This window comes from Scyliorhinus canicula, chromosome 14 (genome assembly GCF_902713615.1).
Source record: "Scyliorhinus canicula chromosome 14, sScyCan1.1, whole genome shotgun sequence".
Classification (NCBI taxonomy): domain Eukaryota; kingdom Metazoa; phylum Chordata; class Chondrichthyes; order Carcharhiniformes; family Scyliorhinidae; genus Scyliorhinus; species Scyliorhinus canicula.
This window is the reverse complement of record NC_052159.1, coordinates 16,256,715-16,279,343: the sequence shown is the minus strand read 5'-3', so window position 1 is coordinate 16,279,343 and position 22,629 is coordinate 16,256,715. Positions and strand designations below refer to the sequence as shown.

The 22,629-nt window shown below is 46.6% G+C and overlaps 1 protein-coding gene across 2 annotated transcripts in view; it reads left to right on the top strand.

Annotated features, from left to right (window-relative positions):
• cd99 (CD99 molecule) overlaps nucleotides 1-22,629 on the top strand; it is a 79,997-nt gene that overhangs the window by 11,244 nt on the left and 46,124 nt on the right. Inside the window, exon 2 of one of the 2 annotated variants that reach the window (XM_038818296.1) lies at nucleotides 14,908-14,937. The exons of the other annotated variant lie outside the window; for it this stretch is intronic. Coding sequence (XP_038674224.1) covers nucleotides 14,908-14,937 — 30 coding nt within the window. The remainder of the gene's footprint in view (nucleotides 1-14,907; nucleotides 14,938-22,629) is intronic. 2 annotated transcript variants of the gene reach the window in all.

The window sequence follows — 22,629 nt, the reverse complement described above, 5'->3', positions numbered from 1 at the left end:
TTGGCAGCGCCAGCCCGCCCCCTCCCTGACTCCGCAAATTTTGAAGCTCTGCCCTGCGCACCACAGCCTAGGTTACTAATGTAAATTAGGAAGAGCAAGGGTCCCAACATTGAACCCTGGGTAACTCCGCTCCAGTTCTTCATCCAGTCTGAAAAAATGACTTTATCACTTCCTGTCTGTCAGCCAATTTCTTCTCCAAGTGCTAGAATTCCATGAGCTAGAATTTTGCTCAAGTCTGTTGTGTGACACTGTATCAAATCCTTTTTGGAAATCCACACACAACCACATCAACAGCATGAAAATGAAAATCGCTTTATTGTCACGAGTAGGCTTCAATTAAGTTACTGTGAAAAGCCACTAGTCGCCACATTCCGGCGCCTGTCCGGGGAGGCTGGTACGGGAATCGAACCGTGCTGCTGGCCTGCTTGGTCTGCTTTAAAAGCCAGCAATTTAGCCCAGTGAGCTAAACCAGCCCCTAAAATGAAATGAAAATCGCTTATTGTCACAAGTAGCCTTCGAATGAAGTTACTGTGAAAAGCCCCTAGTCGCCACATTCCGGTGCCTGTTCGGGGAGGCTGGTACGGGAATTGAACCGTGCTGCTGGCCTGCCTGGGTCTGCTTTCAAAGCCAGCGATTTAGCCCTGTGCTAAACAGCCCCTTGTTCATCCAGGTAAGTGGCGAGCATTCCATCACAGTCCTGACTTCTGCTTTGGGAAGTCCGGAGGTGAGTTATTTGACGCAGAACTCCATGCATCTGCCCTGGTTTTGGAGCCATTGTGAGTATTTGCTGATCCAAATCTGTTTCCGATCAATGTTAGCCCTAGGACATTGATGATTGGGAGATTAATGTCAAGGGAGCTGCCTAGATTTTCTCTTGTTGATCATTGCCTGGCACCATTTTTGAAAAATGAAAATCGCTTATTGTCACGAGTAGGCTTCAATGAAGTTACTGTGAAAAGCCCCTAGTCACCACATTCTGGCGCCTGTTCGGGGAGGCTGGTACGGGAATTGAACCGTACTGCTCGCCTGCTTGGTCTGCTTTTAAAGCCAGTGATTTAGCCCAGTGAGCTAAACCAGCCCCTCTGAGCTAAACCAGCCCCTGACTAATGTATCTGCCATTTGATTATTCACCATTATGATTTCTCTTGTTTCTCTTTTTTTTACATGCTTGTAGAAGATCTTGCAATCAGTAACATTGGAGATGGCGGAGAAAGAGTCTGAGCCAGTGAGATGTTAGGGAATTGAACCAAGCTGAAATTATGGTTTTGGTTAGTCAGAAGCTATTGTTTCACAAAAAGTTTTAAAGAAGGAAAGAAGCACAGACCGAGACCTTTGGAAAGAGAATTTCAGAGCAGCTAATTCCAGAGCAGTAGTTGGGGGAGAATATTGCCTTTTATACTCCGGAATCATTTTCCTCCAAGCCCTTGACAACATGCATTTGTCTAGTACCTTTAACGTTGCTTAATGTCTTGAGAGGCTTCGCAGGTCCATCAGGAGGGACAACCTGACAGATTTTTCAAAGAGGTAGGTTTTCAAGGAGGTGATAGAACTTCACCCATAACTCAGATTGGGGACTATCTGAAGAATGTAATGAGGGCTGTGATTTCATCAGGTCTAGATTTGGGCAGGATTAATTTCCACTTGTGTGTTTGGCAGCCCACAATTCACTTTGAACAGGAACCTTGCAGATTGGTGAAGATAGAGCAGTAAATCCAGGTTTCGGGTGTAATTTAAAACTTAGTAAAGAGGTCTGTGCATAAGGAAGTCCACTGTCAATGATTGTGGAGGCAGGAGGCCCACAATACAAAGCAACAACCTTTATTTATATATTACACTTTAAAAAAATAAATTTAGAGTACCCAATTCATTTTTTTCCAATTAAGGGGCAATTTGACTTGGCCAATCAACCCACCCTGCGCATCTTTTGGGTTGTGGGGGCGAAACCCCGCAAACACAGGGAGAATATGCAAACTCTACACGGACAGTGACCCACAGCCGGGATCGAACCTGGGACCTCGGCGCCATGAGGCAGCAGCACTAACCACTGCACCACCGTGCTGCCCTATTGATATATCACACTTAATATAATATCTCACCAGGTGCGTCACCGAACCATTAACAAGCAAAATTTGACATTAAGCTACACGAGGTGTTGGGACAGATGATTCAAGTTAGTTCAAGGGGTGGATTTTATGGAATGTTTTAAAGAAGAAAAGCTAGGTGGAGAGGCGAACAGTTATGAGGAGGGAATTCCAGAGCTGAGATCACAGCAGTTAATAAAGACATGGCCACCAATGGTGGAATGATTTAAACTATGGGATGTGAAAGAGCCAGAATTTAAAAAAAATAAATTGTGAGTACCCAATTATTTTTTTTCCCCAATTAAGGGGCAATTTAGTGTGGCCAATCCAACTGCCCTGCACATCTTTGAGTTGTGGGGGGTGAGCCCATGCAAACACGGGGAGAATGTGCAAACTCCACACGGACAGTGACATGGGGCCAAGATTGAACCGTGTCCTCAGCACTGATGCAGCAGTGCTAACCACTACGCCACCGAGCCGCCAGGTGCAAGAGACTGGATTTAGAAGAGCGTTTGGGGGATCTGGATGAGCGAGGAGGTGAAGCCGTGGAAGAACCTCCTTGAAAATTCTCAATCCTTGTTTTCAATTTGGGGCATTGCTTAACCGGAAGCCACGGGGATGGTGGGCGAATGGGTATGAGCAAGGACACTGGCAGCAGAGTCTTGGATGATCTCAAGTTTATGGGATTGGGTGGGGGGGGGGGGGGGGGGGGGGGCGGCGGCGGCGGAAAGAGAAGGCGTGGAACCTGGGCAATCAGCCAAAAGTGCTTTGGAGAAGTCCAGTTTAGCAGCAGGAATGAGAGTTTCGGCAGCGGATGAGTTGAGGTAGGGGTAGAGTTGGGTAATGTTATAAAGTGGATTTAGACATGGTGATGGCATAGAGATAGAGTGGGCGGCTCATCTTGCAACCTATTCTGACATCAAGGCTGCAAGTCTGGCTGAGCCTCATTGTTGCCACGGTGAGAGATGGAGCAGGAGGGACCCAATATATCCAGTGTTGAATTGGGTGAAATCTCAGCTCATCTAGTACCGAATGTCAGATAAGCAGTCTGATAATCTAGCGACAGTGGGGGATGTTCAGAGAGGGAGGAGGTAAAGTTGGTGTCATCAGCATACATGTGAACACTGATGCAATATTTTCAAATGACTTCACCAAGGGGCAGGAGATGCAGCAAACAGGGTGGATAAAGAAAAGATGCAGGGCAAAGATCGCAGACAAGATAAACATTATTGTTTCAGGTGAATTCTCACTCCAATCCAATGGTGTATTCCTTCAGCAAGGCTAACTGGCTGAAACTAATCCTGGATAATCCACTTTTCCAGTTGAGATGATTTCCACAATGAAATGGACACATAGACGTAAATCGGTCTTGGTGACGGTACATGAGGTTCAAGAACTCGAGTAGGACTTGCATAGACTGGGCCAGGCATTCAAAGCTGGGCAGAGCCCTTTTTTGAGCTGCTGTTTGGTTGATGGAAGATGGCACAACTATAGATTCCAGCAGCTTGCGTATATTCCTTGGTCTTGGATTCTTGAGATTGTTAATGTTTCAACCATAAAGAATTTTAGGAGGCTTCAGGGGCCTTTGTCCTAGCAAACTGGCAGGCTCGGTTGCTCAGGTCTGGCTTAAGAAATGTAATTGATCATTGTATAATTCTCCTGGAAGTTGGTTTTCTGCAACTTCCCTTCATCATAAGGTCAAGAGGTGGGGATGTTTGTATGTTCAGCATCAGTCGCTACGGCTCTCAAATCCTGGACAATATTAAGGCTTGAAGTGGCAAGTTACATTCGTGTCACATAAATGCTGAACAATGACCATCTCCGACAAGAGAGGATCTAACCATTGCCCCATGACATTCGATGGCATAACCATCGCTGAATTTCCCACCATCAACATCCTGGGTTCAAAAACTGAACTGGACTAGCTATATTATGACTGTGGCTACCAGGGCAGGTCCAAGGCTAGGAATCGTATGGCGAGTAACTTGCCTCCTGACCCCCCACAAAGCCTGTCCACCATCTATAAGGTGCAAGTCAGGAGTATAATGGAATACTCTCCACTTGCCTGGATGAATGCAGCTCCTGCAACTCTGAAGAGGTTCGACACCATCCAGGACAAATCAGCCCGCTTGACTGCTACCTCGTCCACAAATACTCAATCTCCACCACTGATGAACAGTGGCGGATGTGTATACCATCTACAAGATGCATTGCAGGAACTCGCCAACATTCCTTGGGTAGCACCTTCCAAACTCATGACCACTAGCATCTAGAAGGACAAGAGCAGCAGATACCTGGGAACCCCACCACCTGGAATTCACTCACCACCCTGACTTGGTGTTCCTTCACTGTCGCTGGGTCAAAATCCTGGAACTCTTTAACAGCACAGTGGATGTATCTACAGCTCGGGGACTGCAGTGGTTCAAGAAGGCAACTCGGCACTGCCTTCTGAAGGGTAACTAGGGGGGTGAGAAATAAATCTTTGCCTAATCTGTGACGCCCACACCCCGTAAATGAAATTTTAAAAACTCACTTGGTTATTGGTGTGTCTTCGGGTACAACGAGGTGTCAGCTCTGAATGTCAAAGTTCCTTTTTTGTTTGAATCATAGCCAGCCATGGCTTCAGTTATTTTAAAGTTTTTTTTTGTCTAGTTTTTACAATTTTATAAATTAGCCATTATGAGATATATTAAAAAAATATTAAGCCTTAGCCCTCTGACACATGAAATTGTCAGAAAAATGGGTTTGGGGAAATGACAACATTCTCAAGTACTTTGGAGAGGAAAGGAAGGCTGAAGTTGGGGTCGTAGTCTGTGGGATAATGAGACAATTTTCTTTTTCGGAGAGTGATTACAGCAGACTTGAAGAGGATCAATACCTGGAAAGACAATATCGACAATATCGTACGTTTAATGATATGAGCTAACACGAGAGGTTTTGTCGTCATCAATTTATTTGGAATTTAGTTAAAGAGCTGGGCCTCGTGGAAAAATGAGCTCTGGATGCAAGGGTGGGGCTGGGGTGAGAAATGATGCGAGGACAGGAAGAGGTTTGGCGCAAATTGGGCCTGCTTGCCTAGGGAAAGAGAGTGCAGATGAGAAGGGGCTGACGGGCTTCTTAGCCACTAAAATTTAGACTTTGCGTTCCTCACTTTATCGGGTGTGTTCCTCACACTTTTTATCGGGCGAGGAGAGCAGTGATGGTTTGCATTCGAGAAAATAAGTCGGCGGTTGTCTTGGGATTGCATTGTTGTGTTCTCTAACTATTAACTTTTTACAATTTTAAACTTGGGTGTTTGTTAATGTTACCATGTACAAATTGTACCTTAACTGCATTGTTTTGTTGCAATATTAAATATCTCCAACCTGGCAGCTGCCGCTTGCTATTGTTTAGAGCCCTGTTTGAAGTTGGTGACTCGATCACCAAGTAGCAGTATGCACCACACCATAACTTTCAGTACTATTCGGCTTTTATACCCCTCGCCTTACCGGCCCCGCTCCAACAAGGCGCTGAATACTGCTCAGAATGGTTTTTACTTTGTCTCATCCCTGCGATAAAGTTGGGAAAACGGAGAAAACTACTCCCTTCATTTAGATGAAAGACTTCAATCTCATTAGTTGGATACCATGTAATTGGACAGTTGAAAACAGCCCATGCCACAGCGATGAAGGAATGAATAACTTTGTGCCAGAAGCACTTCAATTAACGATTGATGGAAAAGTTGTTTCCTTTTAAACCAAAAAAGGAGAGCGATTATGGCTGATTGACGACTGGGAGGCACAAGGGGGAGATTTCTACAAATCAAAAGAATATGGGCGGGATTCTCCGACCCTCCCGCTGGGTCGGAGAATCGCAGGGGTGGCGTGAATCCAGCCCTGACCCCGGCTGCTGAATTCTCCGGCGCCGGTTTATTGGTGGAGATGGGAATCGCTCCGCGCCAGTTGGGGGCCATTGGCGGTGCCCCCCCCCCCCCCCCCCCCGGGTGATTCTCCGCTCCACAATGGGCCGAGCGGCCGTCCATTTTCGGACAGTTCTGCCGGCATATATTACACCAGGTCCGTACCGGCGAGACCTGCCTCTGCGGGCGGCCTGCAGAGGTCCGTGTGGGGGGGGGGGGGGGCACACCGATCTGTGGGCAGGCCTGTGCAGTGGGGGCACTCTTTCCCTCCACGCCGGCCGCTGTAAAGCTCCGCCATGGCTGGCGTGGAGAAGAAACCCCATGCTCAGGAAATACGCCAGTGGTTCTGCGCATGTGCCAGAACACGCTGGTGCTCCTGCGCATGCGCCAACTCGCGCTGGCTGGTGGTGGCCCTTTAGTGCCGGTTGGCGTGGCACCAACCCTTCCAGCGCCGGCCTAACCCCCGAAGGTGCGGAGGATTCCGCAACTTCCGGGTGACCCAATGCTGGAGTGGTTCCCGCCACTCCTTGGCGCCGGTACGGCCCACCCCACCGGTTAGTGGAGAATCCTGACCTTTATGTCTTGAGTTGGGGATGATTGCAGTTGTGTTATTTCTAGCAGTTTAGTTTGTTGAAGTCTCACCCAGATCTAGTTTATCAGATGCGACTCGATTAGGGAAGGAAACCTACTCCACTCCTCTGCATCTGACCCAGTTGCGACATGTAGGGGGACACTGCAGATTACAGAGCCATTGTTTTGGACGGTGGAGTGAGTGAGTTGGGAGCAGCGACATAGTATGGTGCCTTTGCTGTTCTTTTGGGAAGCATTACCATGGATAGGCTTTAGTATGATGCACATGGGGACAAATAGCCCAGCTGTTCATTCTTTAGGCCCTCACATGGACGGTCGTCACTTGAAGTGATGCACTTGAGGTGTTGTAGGCAACGTGATCGAACCCAAATGGTCAGTTCGTTTCGCAAAGGGACCTGGGGAAAAATTCCTGAAAATATACATTTGGGAAGTAAAATAGAAAAAGAATGCTGTGAGAGCGAAGGAAAGATTGGAAAAATCACCAGAATTTTTGTAGTTGCCTCCGAAGATTCCTGACGACAGATTGTGCTTGTTAGGTGAATTGGACATTCTGAATTTCCCCTCGGTGTCCCGAACAGGCGCCCGCAGTGTGGCGACTAGGGTATTTTCACAGTAACTTCATTGCAGTGTTAATGTAAGCTTACGTGTGACACTAATAAAGAGTATTATTATTAAATTACCCTCCTTTACTGTACACCTTGGGTGACTAATTAAGGGTGAAAGTAAGATTAAAATTAAATGTTCTTTTACTATGTTATTGTTAAATGTGAGGTTGTTTCCATCTCATTTTCTTGTTTTTTAAATTTAGAGTACCCAATTCATTTTTTCCAATTAAGGAGCAATTTAGCATGGCCACTCCACCTAGCCTGCACATATTTGGGTTGTGGGGGCGAGTCCCACGCAAACACGGGGAGAAGGTGCAAACTCCACACGGACAGTGACCCAGAGCCGGGATCGAACCTGGGACCTCGACGCCGTGAGGCTGCAGTGCTAACCCACTGCGCCACCGTGCTGCCCTTCTATCTCATTTTCTGCTGCTCCACTTCTGGAGCTGGTTGGAGAATAGTCTTGATTTTTCTGTCTGTATTATGTGAATAGCTTTGTCACTATTTGCCTTGATACCTCTCTGTGATGGTGGTTAGGAACTTGCCAAGATAATGTATTATAATTGGAACATGCAAACCTCTGGTCCACCGAACCATCTCCAGGACTGCATGCTTGCCCCAATACGTTTTCTTGATGTTCAGTTGCTCCCTTGTCCTTCCAGTCTCATTTTGGGATGCCATGAAAAAAAATAGAATATCCGTTCGCAAACCTGGTGTCGCATTTGACCCGGAGAGAGTATTTGTGCCATCACAATCTGCCTGCTCTGTAGCATCACCTGATTTTGCCCCGTCTCACCTTATCTGCTGATCAATCAAGCGCTCTTAGCTTTTATAAAAGCAAATTACTGCAGATGCTGGAATCTGAAACTAAAGAAATAATGCTGGAAAATCTCAGCAGCTCTGGCAGCATCTGTAGGGAGAGAAAAGACCTAACGTTTCGAGTCCAGATGACCCTTTGTCAAAGCTTTCAACTTTTAGATGTTAACTTTTAGATGTTAACTTTTAGCTTTAACTTTAAGCCTGTTAACTTTTAGATGACTTTACTAATGTGCTCTCATTTGTGCCATCATGAAGACCACCCGTTCTCACCTTTGCTATCGCCTGACATTGTTGTTGAAGCCCTCAATCAAGCCCTGTGGAGTTGACTTTTCTGATGTGCTGCAGCTAGCCTCTCACATTCTAACCCTGGGTCATTCAAAACTCTTTAAGCTTGCAACAAGATTTCCGTCTCCTTTTGCCTCTGTGCCTGCTGACCCAGATTGGTTCCAAGTCAAGCAATGTCTTACTTTAAAAATTCTCACCCTTGTTTCTCAGTTCCCTCCATGACCTTGCTCCTCCCTATTTGCATCATCTCCCGCAGCCCCACGAATCTCCGATATCTGATGACTGTGGGTGGTAGGATCAGTAAATTTGCAGATGACACAAAGATTGACTGACTGGGTGGTTAGAAGTGAGGTTGAGTGTCGGGTTGCAGTAAGATATAGAAGGGATGGTGAAATGGGCAGAAAAGTGGCAGATGGAATTTAACCCTGAAAAGTGTGAGGTGATACACTTTGGAAGGAGTAATGTGACAAGGAAGTATTCGATGAACTGCATAGTATTGGGGGCAAAGGGACCTTGGTGTGTTTGTCCATACATCTCCGAAGGCAGAAGGGCAGGTTAATAGGATGGTGAAAAAGGCATATGGGACAGTTGCCTTTATGATTAGAGGCATAGATTACAAAAGCAAGGAGGTCATGTTGGAGTTGTATAGAATATTGGTGAGGCCACAGCTGGAGTGTGCAGCTCTGGCCATAGCAGTACAGGAAGGATATGATTGCACTGGATGGGGTGCATCATCAGGATGTTGCCTGGGATGGATTATTTAAGTTATGAAGAGAGGTTGGATAGGCTTCGGTTGTTTTTGCTGGAGCAGAGAAGATTGAGGGGCGACCTGCTCAAGATGTACAAGATTATGAGGGACAGGCTGGATAGGGAGTAGCTGTTCCCCTTAGTTGAAGGGTCAGTTACGAGGGGTCACAGGTTCAAGGTGAGGGTCAGGAGGTTTAGTGGAAATTTGAGGAAAACCGTCAGCGGTGGTGACGGTCCTGAATGCAATGCCTGGGAGGGTGGTCGAGGTGGGTTAGGGAGGCAGGTCAGGTGTTTTTTCAAGCGTCGGTGCAGACTCAGTGGGTCAAAAGGCCTCTTCTGCGCTGTATTATTCTGTGATGTGCGACCCTCTAATTCTGGCCTCGGGAGCACCCTAATTTTAACTGGTCCATCTTTGGTGGTTGTGCCGTCAGTGGCTTCAGCCCCCTTGAAATCCCTTCTTACACCTCTCTATCTTGCTAGACTCCTTTTAAGACACTCCTGAACCCACCCTCCTGCCTCAGCTTTTGGTTGACCCAGTTTTTCCTTGCATGAAGCGGTGCCCTGTTCTGTCTCATAATACTGCTATAAAGCACCGTGGGACATTTTATTGTGTTAAAAGCAACGTATAATGAAAGTTTATTGTTATATTTGCAACTCTTATTCTTTATTAGTGTGTGATTGGCAGTTTTATGATGCTTGAGCAAGTGGGAAACCTCCTGTCTGAACCTAGGCAGAATGTGTTGGTAGGTTCGTTCCCTCGGGCTCTAGACTGATTCTGTTATGTGTCCACCTTCGCTTTCTACCATGAGGTTAGGAACATAGGAGCTGGTCGTTGAGCCTGCTCCGCCATTCTGTATGACCGTGGCTGATCATCCACCTCAATGCCTTTTCCCCACGTTACTCCCATATCCCTTCATGCCACTGGTATTTAGAAGTGCTTAACCATACTCTTATGATTGAACTCCCGCAGCCCTCTGCATAGGGAATTTCAAAGATTAACAGCCCTCCTGACTTTAATTAAAAAAATTCTCCGCGTCTCGATCCTAAGTAGCATCCCCCTTATTTTGAAATTGTGTTCCCTGGTTCTAGGCTCCCGGGGGGGGGGGTCGTCGTCTTCATAGAAGCAAAATACAGCGGATGCTGGAAATCTAAAATAGAAACAGAAAATGCTGGGAAAATCTGGTCTGCCAGCACCTGTGAAGGGAAACAGAGTTAACTTTTCAATTCCTATTTGGCTCTTCAGAGGTTACATCTTCCCTGCATCTACTCTGTCTATCCCTCAGGCATTTTGTAGGTTTCCGGAACCTAGATTTTTATATTTTGTCTTCTCACCCACCCCAGGCTAGCGATTCTGAGGCCGGAGGAGGAGGGAAACGCTGTTTCTCATTAGACTAATTTTAATCCTAACTTTTGATCCCTTGGATGTTGCACATTATCAAAGGATTCTTCTTTCTCCCTACATTTTCCATTTTGGTTTGCTTTGTGGTTTTGAGTGTTTTTTTTCATCTTTTTGCAGCAATGTTTGGCTTTTGATTTTATTGAAATCTGATGCTATCCTATCCTAGTTTTGCATTTTAAGGCTGTCATCCAGGCACCCATTCTTTTTATTAGTAATGCCATCCTTCATAGCAACAACTTTCATATGTATAGTACCCACCTAATGCAGTAAACCCTCAGAAGATGCTTCTTCACAGGAATGTTGTTCGATACTATTTGACACTGAAGACTGGAGCAAGCAGGTCTTCCAGGTGACCAAGAGCTGAGTCGAAGGAGGTTTTAAAGGGGAGGTGGGGGAGTAGCTTGGAGCCAAGGCGTCTGAAAGCTTGGCTGCTGTTGGTGAGGCAGTGCAAATCTGGGATTACAACAGGCCAGAATCGAAGGAGCGAACCAGCTCTACTCCTACTAAGCCTGGAGGAGGTGAGAGTTGGGGATTGGTGAGGCCACGGAAAGATTTGAAAACTAGGATGAATTAAGGGTGGGATTTGCCCGGTGGCCCCTACCCAGGGACTGAATCTCCTGCCACGGGTCAACGGACCTTTAAATGGTCTGTCAAATTTTCAGTCCCGCCCACGACAATTCCGGCAGTGGGCAGGCGGACCCAGAACATATGCCCCAAAATTTGAGATATTGGTTGACCTGAAAGAAATGTTGGTCATTGATAATGAGTGAATGGGATTTGGTGTGATTTAGGGCATGGCAGCTAGATTTTGATGACTTGAAGTTTTTTTTTATGGGTGATGGGAGCCTAACTTTTTCTTAATAGGTTAACATGCCTAAATTGGAAGGAGTATGGTCACTGAATTCATTTTGCATGTGACCCTTAATTTTCAGGCATTCATATAAAATCCTCTTTCTCTGGCTGCTCCTTCCTCTCTTCTTAGCCATAATCCTTCAGCCATTACCGAACTGGCAGTGGCGACGAAGCAGGCTACCCCGTCATGGGGCTCGGTCGGTCGGCAGAGTGGCCGGCATGGAGCCGCCTCTTCCTGTTGGGCTGTGCGGAGGAAGCCGTGGAGGAGGAGGAATTGGTGGCAGGGTGGGCGATGGTGCCGATCATGGCAGCGGGGAAAATGCAGGAGGTCCCGCCAGCAGCGGTGGGGCTCACTCGGCAGGTAATGGTTTCCAGGAGACGAGGGGAAGAGGAGGGCCGGGAGCTGCAGCTCTACCTGTACACGAGGGCGGCATGACTGTCCGACTCACTGCCGCTTCAACTGGTGCCCCGCTGGTTCAACACGCACAGTGCCCAATTTGCACAAAATCCATAGTGTCCGACGAAATGGAGGTGCACTTTACAATGTGTCTCGGCAAACCACAACTCTCCTACAACGGTGGTGTCGTACCTGTTCATGTGAAACTTTAGTGCTTCATTCGCACTTGAATTGTGAGCTGGCGCTGGAGCGTAGTGACTCCCTGCCAGCTCTCCTCTACAGATCCTCTTCCTGCATCTTTACAACCGTTATTTATAGTACGTTCTATGCATTCATGTTTGGAACGATCCGCCTGGATTGTATGCAGAACAATACTTTTCACTGTACCTCGGTACATGCAACAATAAATCTCTGGCAGTGGGCTGGGCCTGAATTATTGGAGATCTGGAGAGCTGACACTGGTACTTATGTGGTGGTCCGGGCGCCATAAGCGCTGGGAATTGTACAGAACCCCCTCGGGGCTGTACGACTCACATTGAACGTATATGATCTGAGTGCAACATGATCTATGTGGAAAACGTGAATGTAATTTCACTCTGTGCTGCCTCTTTGAAATGTTTGTAATGTTCTTTCAAATATTTTATGAATGGAGTATAGCTTTTTTTTGGTAATGGATCTTTGCTACAACTGTTCACTATATTTTGTGCTTCCTATGAACCTTTTAAAAAAAAAAAAAAAATAATTTTTTTTTTTTTTTTAGAGTACTCAATTAATTTTTTCCAATTAAGTGGCAATTTAGCGTGGCCAATCCACCTAGCCTGCACATCTTTGGATTGTGGGGGTGCAACCCACACAAATATGGGGAGAATGTGCAAACTCCACACGGACAGTGACCCAGAGCCGGGATCGAACCTGGGACCTCGGCACCGTGAGGCACAGGGCTAACCGCTTCCTATGAACCTAGTGAATTATTGATACTGACTGGCAGTAAAACATCTGGGTTGCTTGCTATAACCAGTCTTTCTGGATGTTGGAGCACATGAAATTAAATATGTATTGTTAGTGCAGTCATATTAGTCTTGAAGTCTGACCATGTTCAATTCGGAGAAGATATTGTAAATTTGCTTTTAAGTGGATGTTAATGTCAATGATAACAAGACCATTTTTAGTTTAGTTTTTTGTTGATACTGACACTTGTTGGGTGGGGTTACTGCAAATGGAACTGCTTTGTTTGTCTACTTTGTAGAATTCTTATTTGCATATAATTTCTGATATTTTTAATTGAATTCCATCTTGTCCTACCGTTTCAATATCTGCTCTTCTTCTTTGCTATCGATCCTTCCCCGATGCAATTGTGTTATAAGTAGGTTTTATTATGAGTTCATCAGTCTGTTTATACCGGAGTTATCTGGTCATTTGCTTCATTGCTAATCATAGTAGCCACAGTGCTTGTGTTACTGAACTCGTAAACTGGGGAGCTGGGTTAATCTGAAGACACGAGTTGGAATCCTGTCACGGCAACTAGTGGAATTGAGACTCGATTGATTTAAATAAATCCGGAATAAAAATCTGCTCTCCGTAATGATGGCCAAGCAACAACTGTTTTAAGAATAAAACTTGGTCCGATCCTACCCTTTTTATATTGGGGAAAACAATCTGCTCGGGCCTATATGTGACTCCAGATCCACAGCATTATGGTTGACCCTCTCGAGTGTGGCTTGCTCGGGGCACCAGCTCACCACTGGGAATGCTTCTGAACTCTTGCCTTGCCAGTGTTGCCTGCAGAAATTCACCATGCAAATCGTCTGCTATGTTTCTGAGATCATTGAGAAGTGCAGTCTAAAAGCCGGTTCCTTTCTGTCGCATTGTTCTTATTTGCTTTCTAATGCAGATGAATGGTGTGTCGCTGTGTGAATGGGTGTAACGACTTGCATTTTGCATCCTGATTTAAACAACCTCTGGGTGCCCCAGAGCGGCAGACAGCTATATACGCATTGCAAGGTTCCACAAGCAGCAGTGGTTGTTTGTAAAACCAGAATGACTTTATCCGGTGATGTGAATCGAGAGACTGAGAATTCAGCTGCACTTCTTTTGAATGTAGGCCACGGGGCCTTTTGCATTCTCCTGGGAGGGCAGACCTGGTTTAGTTTTAATCGAAAAACAAGCAGAAGTGTTTTAACGAATCCCGTGCTGATGCACGCTTGTTGTTTGAACCTCCTCACCATTCAGTAAGCAAAGACAGCCCTCCTGCATGCACGTTGGGTGGCCTGACAGTTGAACGTGTTAGCTGAGCCCCAAGAGAGAAAATGCTGGAAAATCTCAGCAGGTCTGGCAGCACCTGTAAGGACAGAAAAGAGCTAACGTTCAGAGTCCCGATGACCCTAGATGTACAGATGTTAGCTGAGCCATTAGCATAGCGCTTCCCAGTGGCTCACTGGCAGTGCCAGGCCAAGTTGATAGCACTGTGGCTTCACAGTGCCAGGGTCCCAGGTTCGATTCCCCGCTGGGTCACTGTCTGTGTGGAGTCTGCACGTTCTCCCCGTATCTGCGTGGGTTTCCTCCGGGTGCTCTGGTTTCCTCCCACAGTCCAAAGACGTGCAGGTTAGGTGGATTGGCCACGCTAAATTACCCTTAGTGTCCAAAAAATGTTAGGAGGGGTTTTTGGGTTACGCGGATAGGGTGGAAGTGGGGGCTTAAGTGGGTTGGTGCAGACTTGATGGGCCGAATGGCCTCCTTTTGCACTGTATGTTCTATGTTAATTTGATTGAAGTGGCAACGGAAATGTAGCAGTTGGCATCGGGGCACCCTTATCTCACTTCCGATCGCTATCCAGTGAAGCTGGTTGAACAATTTGTTTGTTGTGGGTGCCAGGTGAGACCAAGGTTGCCTTGGACCTGGGGCTAGATAACCTGCCAGCTTTCTCATTTTTAAAATGATTACGCTCCCTATACCAAAGGCCGCTGGGTGGGATGGAAAAGGGTTTTTCTGCACCTCTAAAAATGACAATAAACAAGTAATTTTAGCTAATGCAGAAAAATGAAGCTTGCATTTAAGCCTCCAGCTGCTTCTGCTTAACCATTTTAACGATGCTTGGTGTTTCTTGCCTGTATATGTGTCTGCTGATTCGCGCTTGTGCAGATCTGTTGGGCTGAAAGGTTTTTGTATTAACTGCCTGCTTTCGCATTTAACAGTAATGGGCTCTTCCTTTTTTTTTCTCTATCCTGTTTCTGCAGCTGCTCCTACCCTGGGTGTTAATGACACGGGTGAGTACAGGAACCTGATATGCTTGCAAGCTGTATCAACTTGTGTGCGAGAGATGATTCCATCCAAAAATAATGCTTTGATGAAGCAATGCTGCACATTTAGGTGTGAAATAAAATCCTCCCAGCCTTAATTGTTCAGAGCTAGACAAATGGAAGCAGGAATGTAAGCTGCGATTAATTCACGGAATTGTTGCGTAAGGTTTCAGTGTCATTCAAGCTTGGGCTCCCTGGTTGGAAGATGGTGGAGCAGACTGATTGGTGGTGTTAGTACAGACATTCCTGAAGATTTTCAAAAACCACGTTCTGCATCATGTACTCAAAGCCAAAGATTTTCGCTGAGTCCGCTCTTCCTTCATATTCTGCATCATTGCCTCACTTGGTGCTCTGCCTCAGAGTTGCCAGCCACTCCAATTGTTGTCCCAATCGCACTGCCGGGAATGGTGGCCACTGCTAGAGCTGCACCTAGTCCCAACAACCTGAGTGCTGGAGCCCATCGGATCAGGCAAGTCAGGGATTTCACAGTAGGGAGGGCTGACCTGGAAGTGAGTGCAAAGAGGTATTGGGGGGGTGGGGGGTGGAATTTGATGGGTGGCAGGGTTGGGGAGTAGTAATGTAGGCACCTTGCACCCCCCCCCCCCCCCCCCTTCCTTCCTGAGCAGGGGAATCTGCCACAATCCCTCACTTCCAGAACTCTGTCTGTCAACCTCCATGTTGAGAAGGGAGTGAGTGATGGTCCTAGAGTGGCCTCCAATTAGGCTTCTCTGGCACCCTGTAAACATTGGGGACAGGATGAGGCGGGATAGGAGGGTGGGGTTGATGTTCAGTTGTGATTGACCAGGCCCAGGGCTGAATAGCCACCTCCCATTGCTGTAGTTTTCAGTGTTGCCAAGAAATATCTATTGCCGCAGAGAGAAAAGGTATGGAGGTGTCCACCTTCTGGATTCTTTGAAACACGGTGAGAGATTTATTAAGAGGTGTTGCTCATACAATCAAAGATGGAGAACCACGAAGCCCTTGCAAACATTCCGCTGATGTCACTACACATTACGTGGCATTTGGCCGGCGGGGATGTATTCTCCGATACAAAGCAGACCAATCCATCTTTCTGTTTCCTTTGTGTCTTTGGCGATCCCAACAAATTGTTAACTTTGTTCGCCCTCCACAGATACTGTCAGAGCTGTTGAGATTTTACAGCATTTTCTGTTCCTGTTTCATGTCCAGCATCTGCAGTAATTTGTTTTTAACCAATTAACCTAGTGGTGGGACTTTAATTTGGACCCATCTTGCCTCAGGTGAGCTTGAAAAAGACTAGAAAATGGCCCAAAGAAGAGGGGAGAAGGGCCATTAAGGAGGTTTATTGGCTTCTTTTCCACCAGTACTTGGAGACCCTGGGGAATTCTGATTGCATCTAAAACTTGCCAGCTTTGCTCATAGCAAGGCTCTACCAGGGAGCAAGCCTGCATAGGGACATCTTCAATCCCGGTTCGTAGTCTCGATCTGCAAGTTAAAATTGGCCTCTAACCTTTTCACAGGTACAATGTCTTTGGGTGCACTGAGCATTTCTGTTGTCTGGGGGTGTGAAGAAGGGTAGAGAAAACATGTCCTTTTTATTGATCAGCGCTGCACCACTTTAGCACCGAAACCTACTGGCAAGATCTCCAAATACTGCTGGGGTATCAGTATTTCACTTGCAGCTGAAAATTCCAATGGTGCATTTGCATGCTGTGTTATCCGTGTGCAAACAGAACCACACACAAGACCTTGAACTGATTAATTTATTGCTTGAGAAAGTGGCAGCTGGCCACATTCTGTCTCCTTCCTATCATCTCCTGCCCTGCTACTGTTTAAGCTTTTTTTTCAGTTGACCCTTGAAAGGAAAGGAAGTTGGATGTAACGGAAATCAGCAGCTTTGGAAGCTTAAAATCCAGTTTTGCACCAAATGGGTAGAGATTAGAAAATAGGTTTACTAGGGTGGCACGGTGGTTAGCACTGCTGCCTATGGCGCTCAGGACCAGGGTTCGATCCCGGCCCCGGGTCACTGTCCGTGTGGAGTTTGCACATTCACCCCGTGTCTGCGTGGCTCTCGCCACCACAACTCAAAGATGTGCCGGGTAGGTGGATTGACCATGCTAAATTGCCCCTTAATTGGGGGGGGAAAAAATGATTGGGTACTGTAAATTTTTAAAAAAAGTTTACATTTGCCCTGTTCAAGTATGATGTACTTCTTCGTGATGGCCTAGTCGTGTTGAGATGAGGTCACTGTTGCTATATTAAGTGAGGGTGAAATTGTAACCAGTGCTTTTTAGTTCAACAGTTACTTTAGGAATACTGCATACAATCGGGTGCAAATCTACAGTCATGTGCCTGTGAATAGTTACCAAGTAAAGCTGGCTTATACCCCATATGGAGAGAAATAATTTATGTCCAGCAGTTCTTTAATACTGACTCCTTTTTCACTTGCATGGTGGAAGGATCATCCGGTTCCGAGAAAGGTTTCTGTATTTTATTTGCTGGAGAACAGGAGCCATCAGTCTGGATTTTAGATTTTCGCGTTATTGTCACGTGTACCAAGGTACAGTGAAAAGTATTGTTCTTCGTACAGTCCTGACAGATCGTTCCATGAAAAATATAGGGCATACACAATGTGAACACATAGACATTGGGAGAAGCTATATGGAATATAGCTGTATGGAATATATAGTGCTACAACTGTAGAGAAGTTGCATAGAGAGATCAGTTCCGTGTATGAGAGGGTCATTCAGGAGGTTGGTAACAGCAGGGAAGAATCTTTTTAGCTCGAGGTTCCTGATCCCAACGCCAGGATTTTAAAATTATCCTTGCTCTTTACTTCATTATTTATGAAAATGAAATGAAATGAAAATCGCTTATTGTCACGAGTAGGCTTCAATGAAGTTACTGTGAAAAGCCCCTAGTCGCCACATTCCGGCGCCTGTCCGGGGAGGCTGGTACGGGAATCGAACCGTGCTGCTGGCCTGCTTGGTCTGCTTTAAAAGCCAGCGATTTTAGCCCAGTGAGTTAAACCAGCCCCTGGTTGGTACATGAATCTTCATGTACCAAACCCTGTGCACTAGAACAACACTCGAAGCTCGGCACCATCCAGGACCAAGCAGCCCACTTCATTGGCATCTCCACTATTTACATGCAGCAACCTCGTGTACCATCTCCAAGATGCACGGCAATAACTCACCAAGGCTCCTTCAACAGCAAAATCTAAAGCCAGTACCTCTACCACCCAGAAGGAGAAGACAGCAATAGATAGGTTCTTGACTAATAAGGGGTTATGGGCAGAAGGCAGGAGAATGGGGATGAGAAAAATATCCGCCATGATTGAATGGCGGAGCAGACTTGATGGGCCGAGTGGCCTGATTCTGCTCCTGTCTTATGGTCTCATAGAAGACACATGGAAACACCACCATCTTAGTTGGTTAGGTGGATTGGCCATGCTAAATTGCCCGTAGTGTCCTAAAAAGTAAGGTTAAGGGGAGGGTTGTTGGGTTATGGGTATAGGGTGGATACGTGGGTTTGAGTAGGGTGATCATTGCTCGGCACAACATCGAGGGCCGAAGGGCCTGTTCTGTGCTGTACTGTTCTATGTTCTATCTGCAAGTTCCCATCCAAACCACTCAACATCCTGACTTGGAAATACATCGCCGTTCCTTCACTGTCACTGGATCAAAATCCTGGAATTCCCTCCTTAACAGCACAGTGAGTGTGCCTACAGTGATTCAAGAAGACAGCTCACCACTACCTTCTCGAGAACAATTGACGATGGGCAGTAAGTGCTGACCAACCAACGTTGTCTATATCCTGTGAAGGAATCCCATGAAGGAATAAATTCAAATTACACTCCTCAGAAGCAGTCATTTGGGTGGGTCGCACGGTCATCGGTCGTGGTGTTCCCGATCGCAGGAAGAAGTGTCCAATGGCGACTTTTAGAATGCTGGCCGTGACTGGTTTTTAAGAATGCCAGCCATCGCGCGCATGCGTGCCCCTCAACAGTGTGCAGGTTTGCAGCCCGGCGAGGCAGACTACCTAATAATAATAATCATTATTCGTGTTCATGTAGGCTTACATTAACACTGCAATGAAGTTACTGTGAAAAGCACCACATTGCCACACTCCGGCGCCTGTTCGGGTACACTGAGGGAGGATTCAGAATGTCCAATTCACCCAACAAGCACGTCTTTTGGGACTTATGGGAGGAAATCAGAGCGCACAGAGGAAACCCGCACAGACACTGGGAGAACGTGCAGACTCTGCACGGACAGTGACCCAAGCTAGGAATCGAACCTGGAACCCTGGCGCCTCCTCCTGACGTCAGCGCGCTGACCCAGAAGCAGACTGTTTTAAAAAAAAATCGATGGGGTCTTCTCTCCAGAAGCAGTGGAAGAGAACGGGTCATGTTCTCCATTTTGCAGCTGCCAGCAGCACTGGTGTGAACTCCTGGGCCTCTGGTGAATAACCCATGAAGAAGAAGCTGAGAACAGGAACAAAGCAGCATAAAGATGATTACATGAGGTATGGGTCTATCAGTTGTGTCAGTGCAAATCCGGATGCAAAGCCCATGTGTGTTATACGGAGGGAAAAGGGCTACACGATGGCGCAATGGTCAGCACTGCTACCTCACGGCGCCAAGGACCCGGGTTCGATCCCGGGTCGGGCCACTGTCTGTGTGGAGTTTGCACATTCTCCCCATGTCTGCGTGGGTCTCGCCCCCACAACCCAAAGATCCTTCATTAAATGCTTTCAAGATAAAGATAGATTTTTTTTTTTGAAGAATAAAGGATTATGGTATTCGGGCGGTAAAGTGGAGCTGAGTCCACAAAAGATCAGCCATGATCTCATTGAATGGCGGAGCAGGCTCGAAGGGCCAGATTGCCTACTCCTGCTCCTAGTTCTTATGTTCTTCCGTGCAGGGTAGGTGGATTAGCCACACTAAATTGCCCCTTAATTGGGGAAAAAAGAATTGGATACTCTTTAAAAAAAAAAAAAAAAATTTAAAGTTATATGCAGGGAAGATCGGTCATTGGTAAGATTTTAGAGTCTGTTATTGAAGATGAGATCACAAAGCACTTGGAAGTGCATGGTAAAATAGGATTGAGTCAGCACGGCTTTGTCAAAGGGAGGTCGGGCCTGACAAATCTGTTGGAGTTCTTTGAGGAGGTAACAAGCAAGTTAGACAAAGGAGAACCAGTGGATGTGATTTATTTAGATTTCCAGAAGGCCTTTGACAAGATGCCACATAAATAAGTTAAGAGCTCACGGTGTTCAGGGTAAGATCCTGGCATGGATAGAGGATTGGCTGACTGGCAGAAGGCAAAGAGTGGGGATCAAGGGGTCTTTTTCAGGATGGCAGCCGGTGACTAGTGGTGTGCCTCAGGGGTCTGTGCTGGGACCACAACTTTTTACAATATACATAAATGATCTGGAAGAAGGTACTGAAGGCACTGTTGCTAAGTTTGCAGATGATACAAAGATCTGTGGAGGGACAGGTAGTATTGAGGAAGCAAGGGGGCTGCAGAAGGACTTGGACAAGCTAGGAGAGTGGGCAATGAAGTGACAAATGACATACAATGTTGGAAAGTGTGAGGTTATGCACTTTGAAAGGAGGAATCTCGGCATAGACTATTTTCTAAATGGGGAAATGCTTCGGAAAACAGAAGCACAAAGGGACTTGGGAGTCCTTGCTCACAATTCTCTTAAGGTTAATATGCAGGTTCAGTCGGCAGTTAAGAAGGCAAATGCAATGTTAGCATTCATGTCAAGAGGGCTAGAATATCAGACCAGGGATCTACTTCTGAGGTTGTATAAGGCTCTGGTCAGACCCCATTTGGAGTATTGTGAGCAGTTTTGGGCCCCCTGTCTAAGGAAGGATGTGTTGGCCTTGGACAGGGTCCAGAGGAGGTTCACAAGATTGATCCCTGGAATTAGGAACGTTTGAGGATTCTGGGTCTGTACTCGTTGGAGTTCAGAAGGATGAGAGGGGATCTTAATGAAACGTACAAGATACTGCGAAGCCTGGATAGAGTGGACGTGGAGAGGGTGTTTCCATTTGTAGGAAAAACTAGAACCAGAGGACACCATCTCTGATTAAAAGGACGATCCTTTAAAACAGAGATGAGGAGGAATTTCTCAGCCAGAGGGTGGTGAATCTGTGGAACTCTTTGCCGCAGGATGGCCGTGGAGCCAATTCACTGAGTGTCTCTAAGACAGAGATAGATAGGTTCTTGATTAATAAGGGGATCAGGGGTTATGTGGAGAAGGCAGGAGAATGAGGATGAGAAAATATCAGCCATGATTGAATGGCGGGGCAGACTCGATGGGCCAAGTGGCCTAATTTTGGTCCTATGTCTTATGGTTTTATGATCTAAGTACTGCCAAATGAAAGATTAAAACCCTCAAAACATCAAAGGCATTTGAAGAGAAGTTTCAAGGCATAGCGAGTTTTTTTTTCTTGATTTTCTTTTTCAAGGGTTGGCGTGAGGTCTTAAATCATCAGCTGCAGTGCTTAGCAGAAATGGAACATTGAATGACAAAGCAAATGAAATCATGAGGACCAAGCAGGCTCACCTGTCACATTAAGGTGGCACAGTGGTTAGCGTTGCTGCCTCACAGCACCAGGGACCCGGGTTCAATTACGACCTCTGGTAACTGTGTGGAGTTTGCATTTTCTCCGTGTCTGCATGGGTTTCCTCCGGGTGCTCCGATTTCCTCCCACAGTCCAAAGATGTGCAGGTTAGGTAGATTGGCCATCGTAAATTGCCCCTTAAGTGTCCAAAAGGTTAAATGGGGTTATTGGGTTACAGGGTGGAGGCGTGGGCTTACGTAGGGTGCTCTTTCCAAGGGCAGGTGCAGACTCGATGGGCCGAATGGCTTCCTCTGCACTGTAAATTTTATGATTAAAGGGAAGTGAAAATGGTGGGTTGCGAAGGTCGGCTGCTGTGGGTGCCGAAGGATGGCCGGTTGGTAAAAATGAATCCCAGGCAAAAGTTTGGGAAAAACTCTGTTCTTTAAGGTGCTTGGGGCTAATGAATGGGGTGCATTAAGTAGGTTAATCACATTAACACCAATGTGCTCCCTATAAGAGAAAGTACCAGTATTGAAGAGCTACAGTGTGTTCTTTTTTCTAACTCTGCAATTTTGTAAGAAGTAATATCTTGTGATTCATTGTTTTTAGCAACAAGGAATTTATGCGATGCCATAGCAATGAGGCACAGGGCTTAATCTGTACCAACTTGACCTTATTTAAATATGCTGCAATGCTTCAAATGCTGCCTGTTCCTTGGTTGTTTTAAGAAACAGTCATCGGCCTTTTTTTGCATTTCATTTATATCCAATTCTGCTTTCCAGTCTTACTTTTGAAATTGTTTTACCAGAGGAATGTGCTCCTATATATATGGGTCGGGATTCTCCAAGCTGCAATCGCCGGGGGAGGGAAAGAATCCCACCCCTACACCGGTGGCTGCTGATTCTCCACGCTGCACGGGCCGAGTTCTGCCGGGTCCTGCTGGCGTGGTTTGCATATGGTCCCACCCGGCGGGACCTCGGCGTTCTGGCTGCGGGGCCGTCCTGGTTGGGTGGGGGGGGGATCCGACTCTGGGGGGGGGGCCTTCACGGTCGTCAGACCAGCAATCAGGGGTTACCGATTGGCGGGCGCGCTCATTCCGGGGG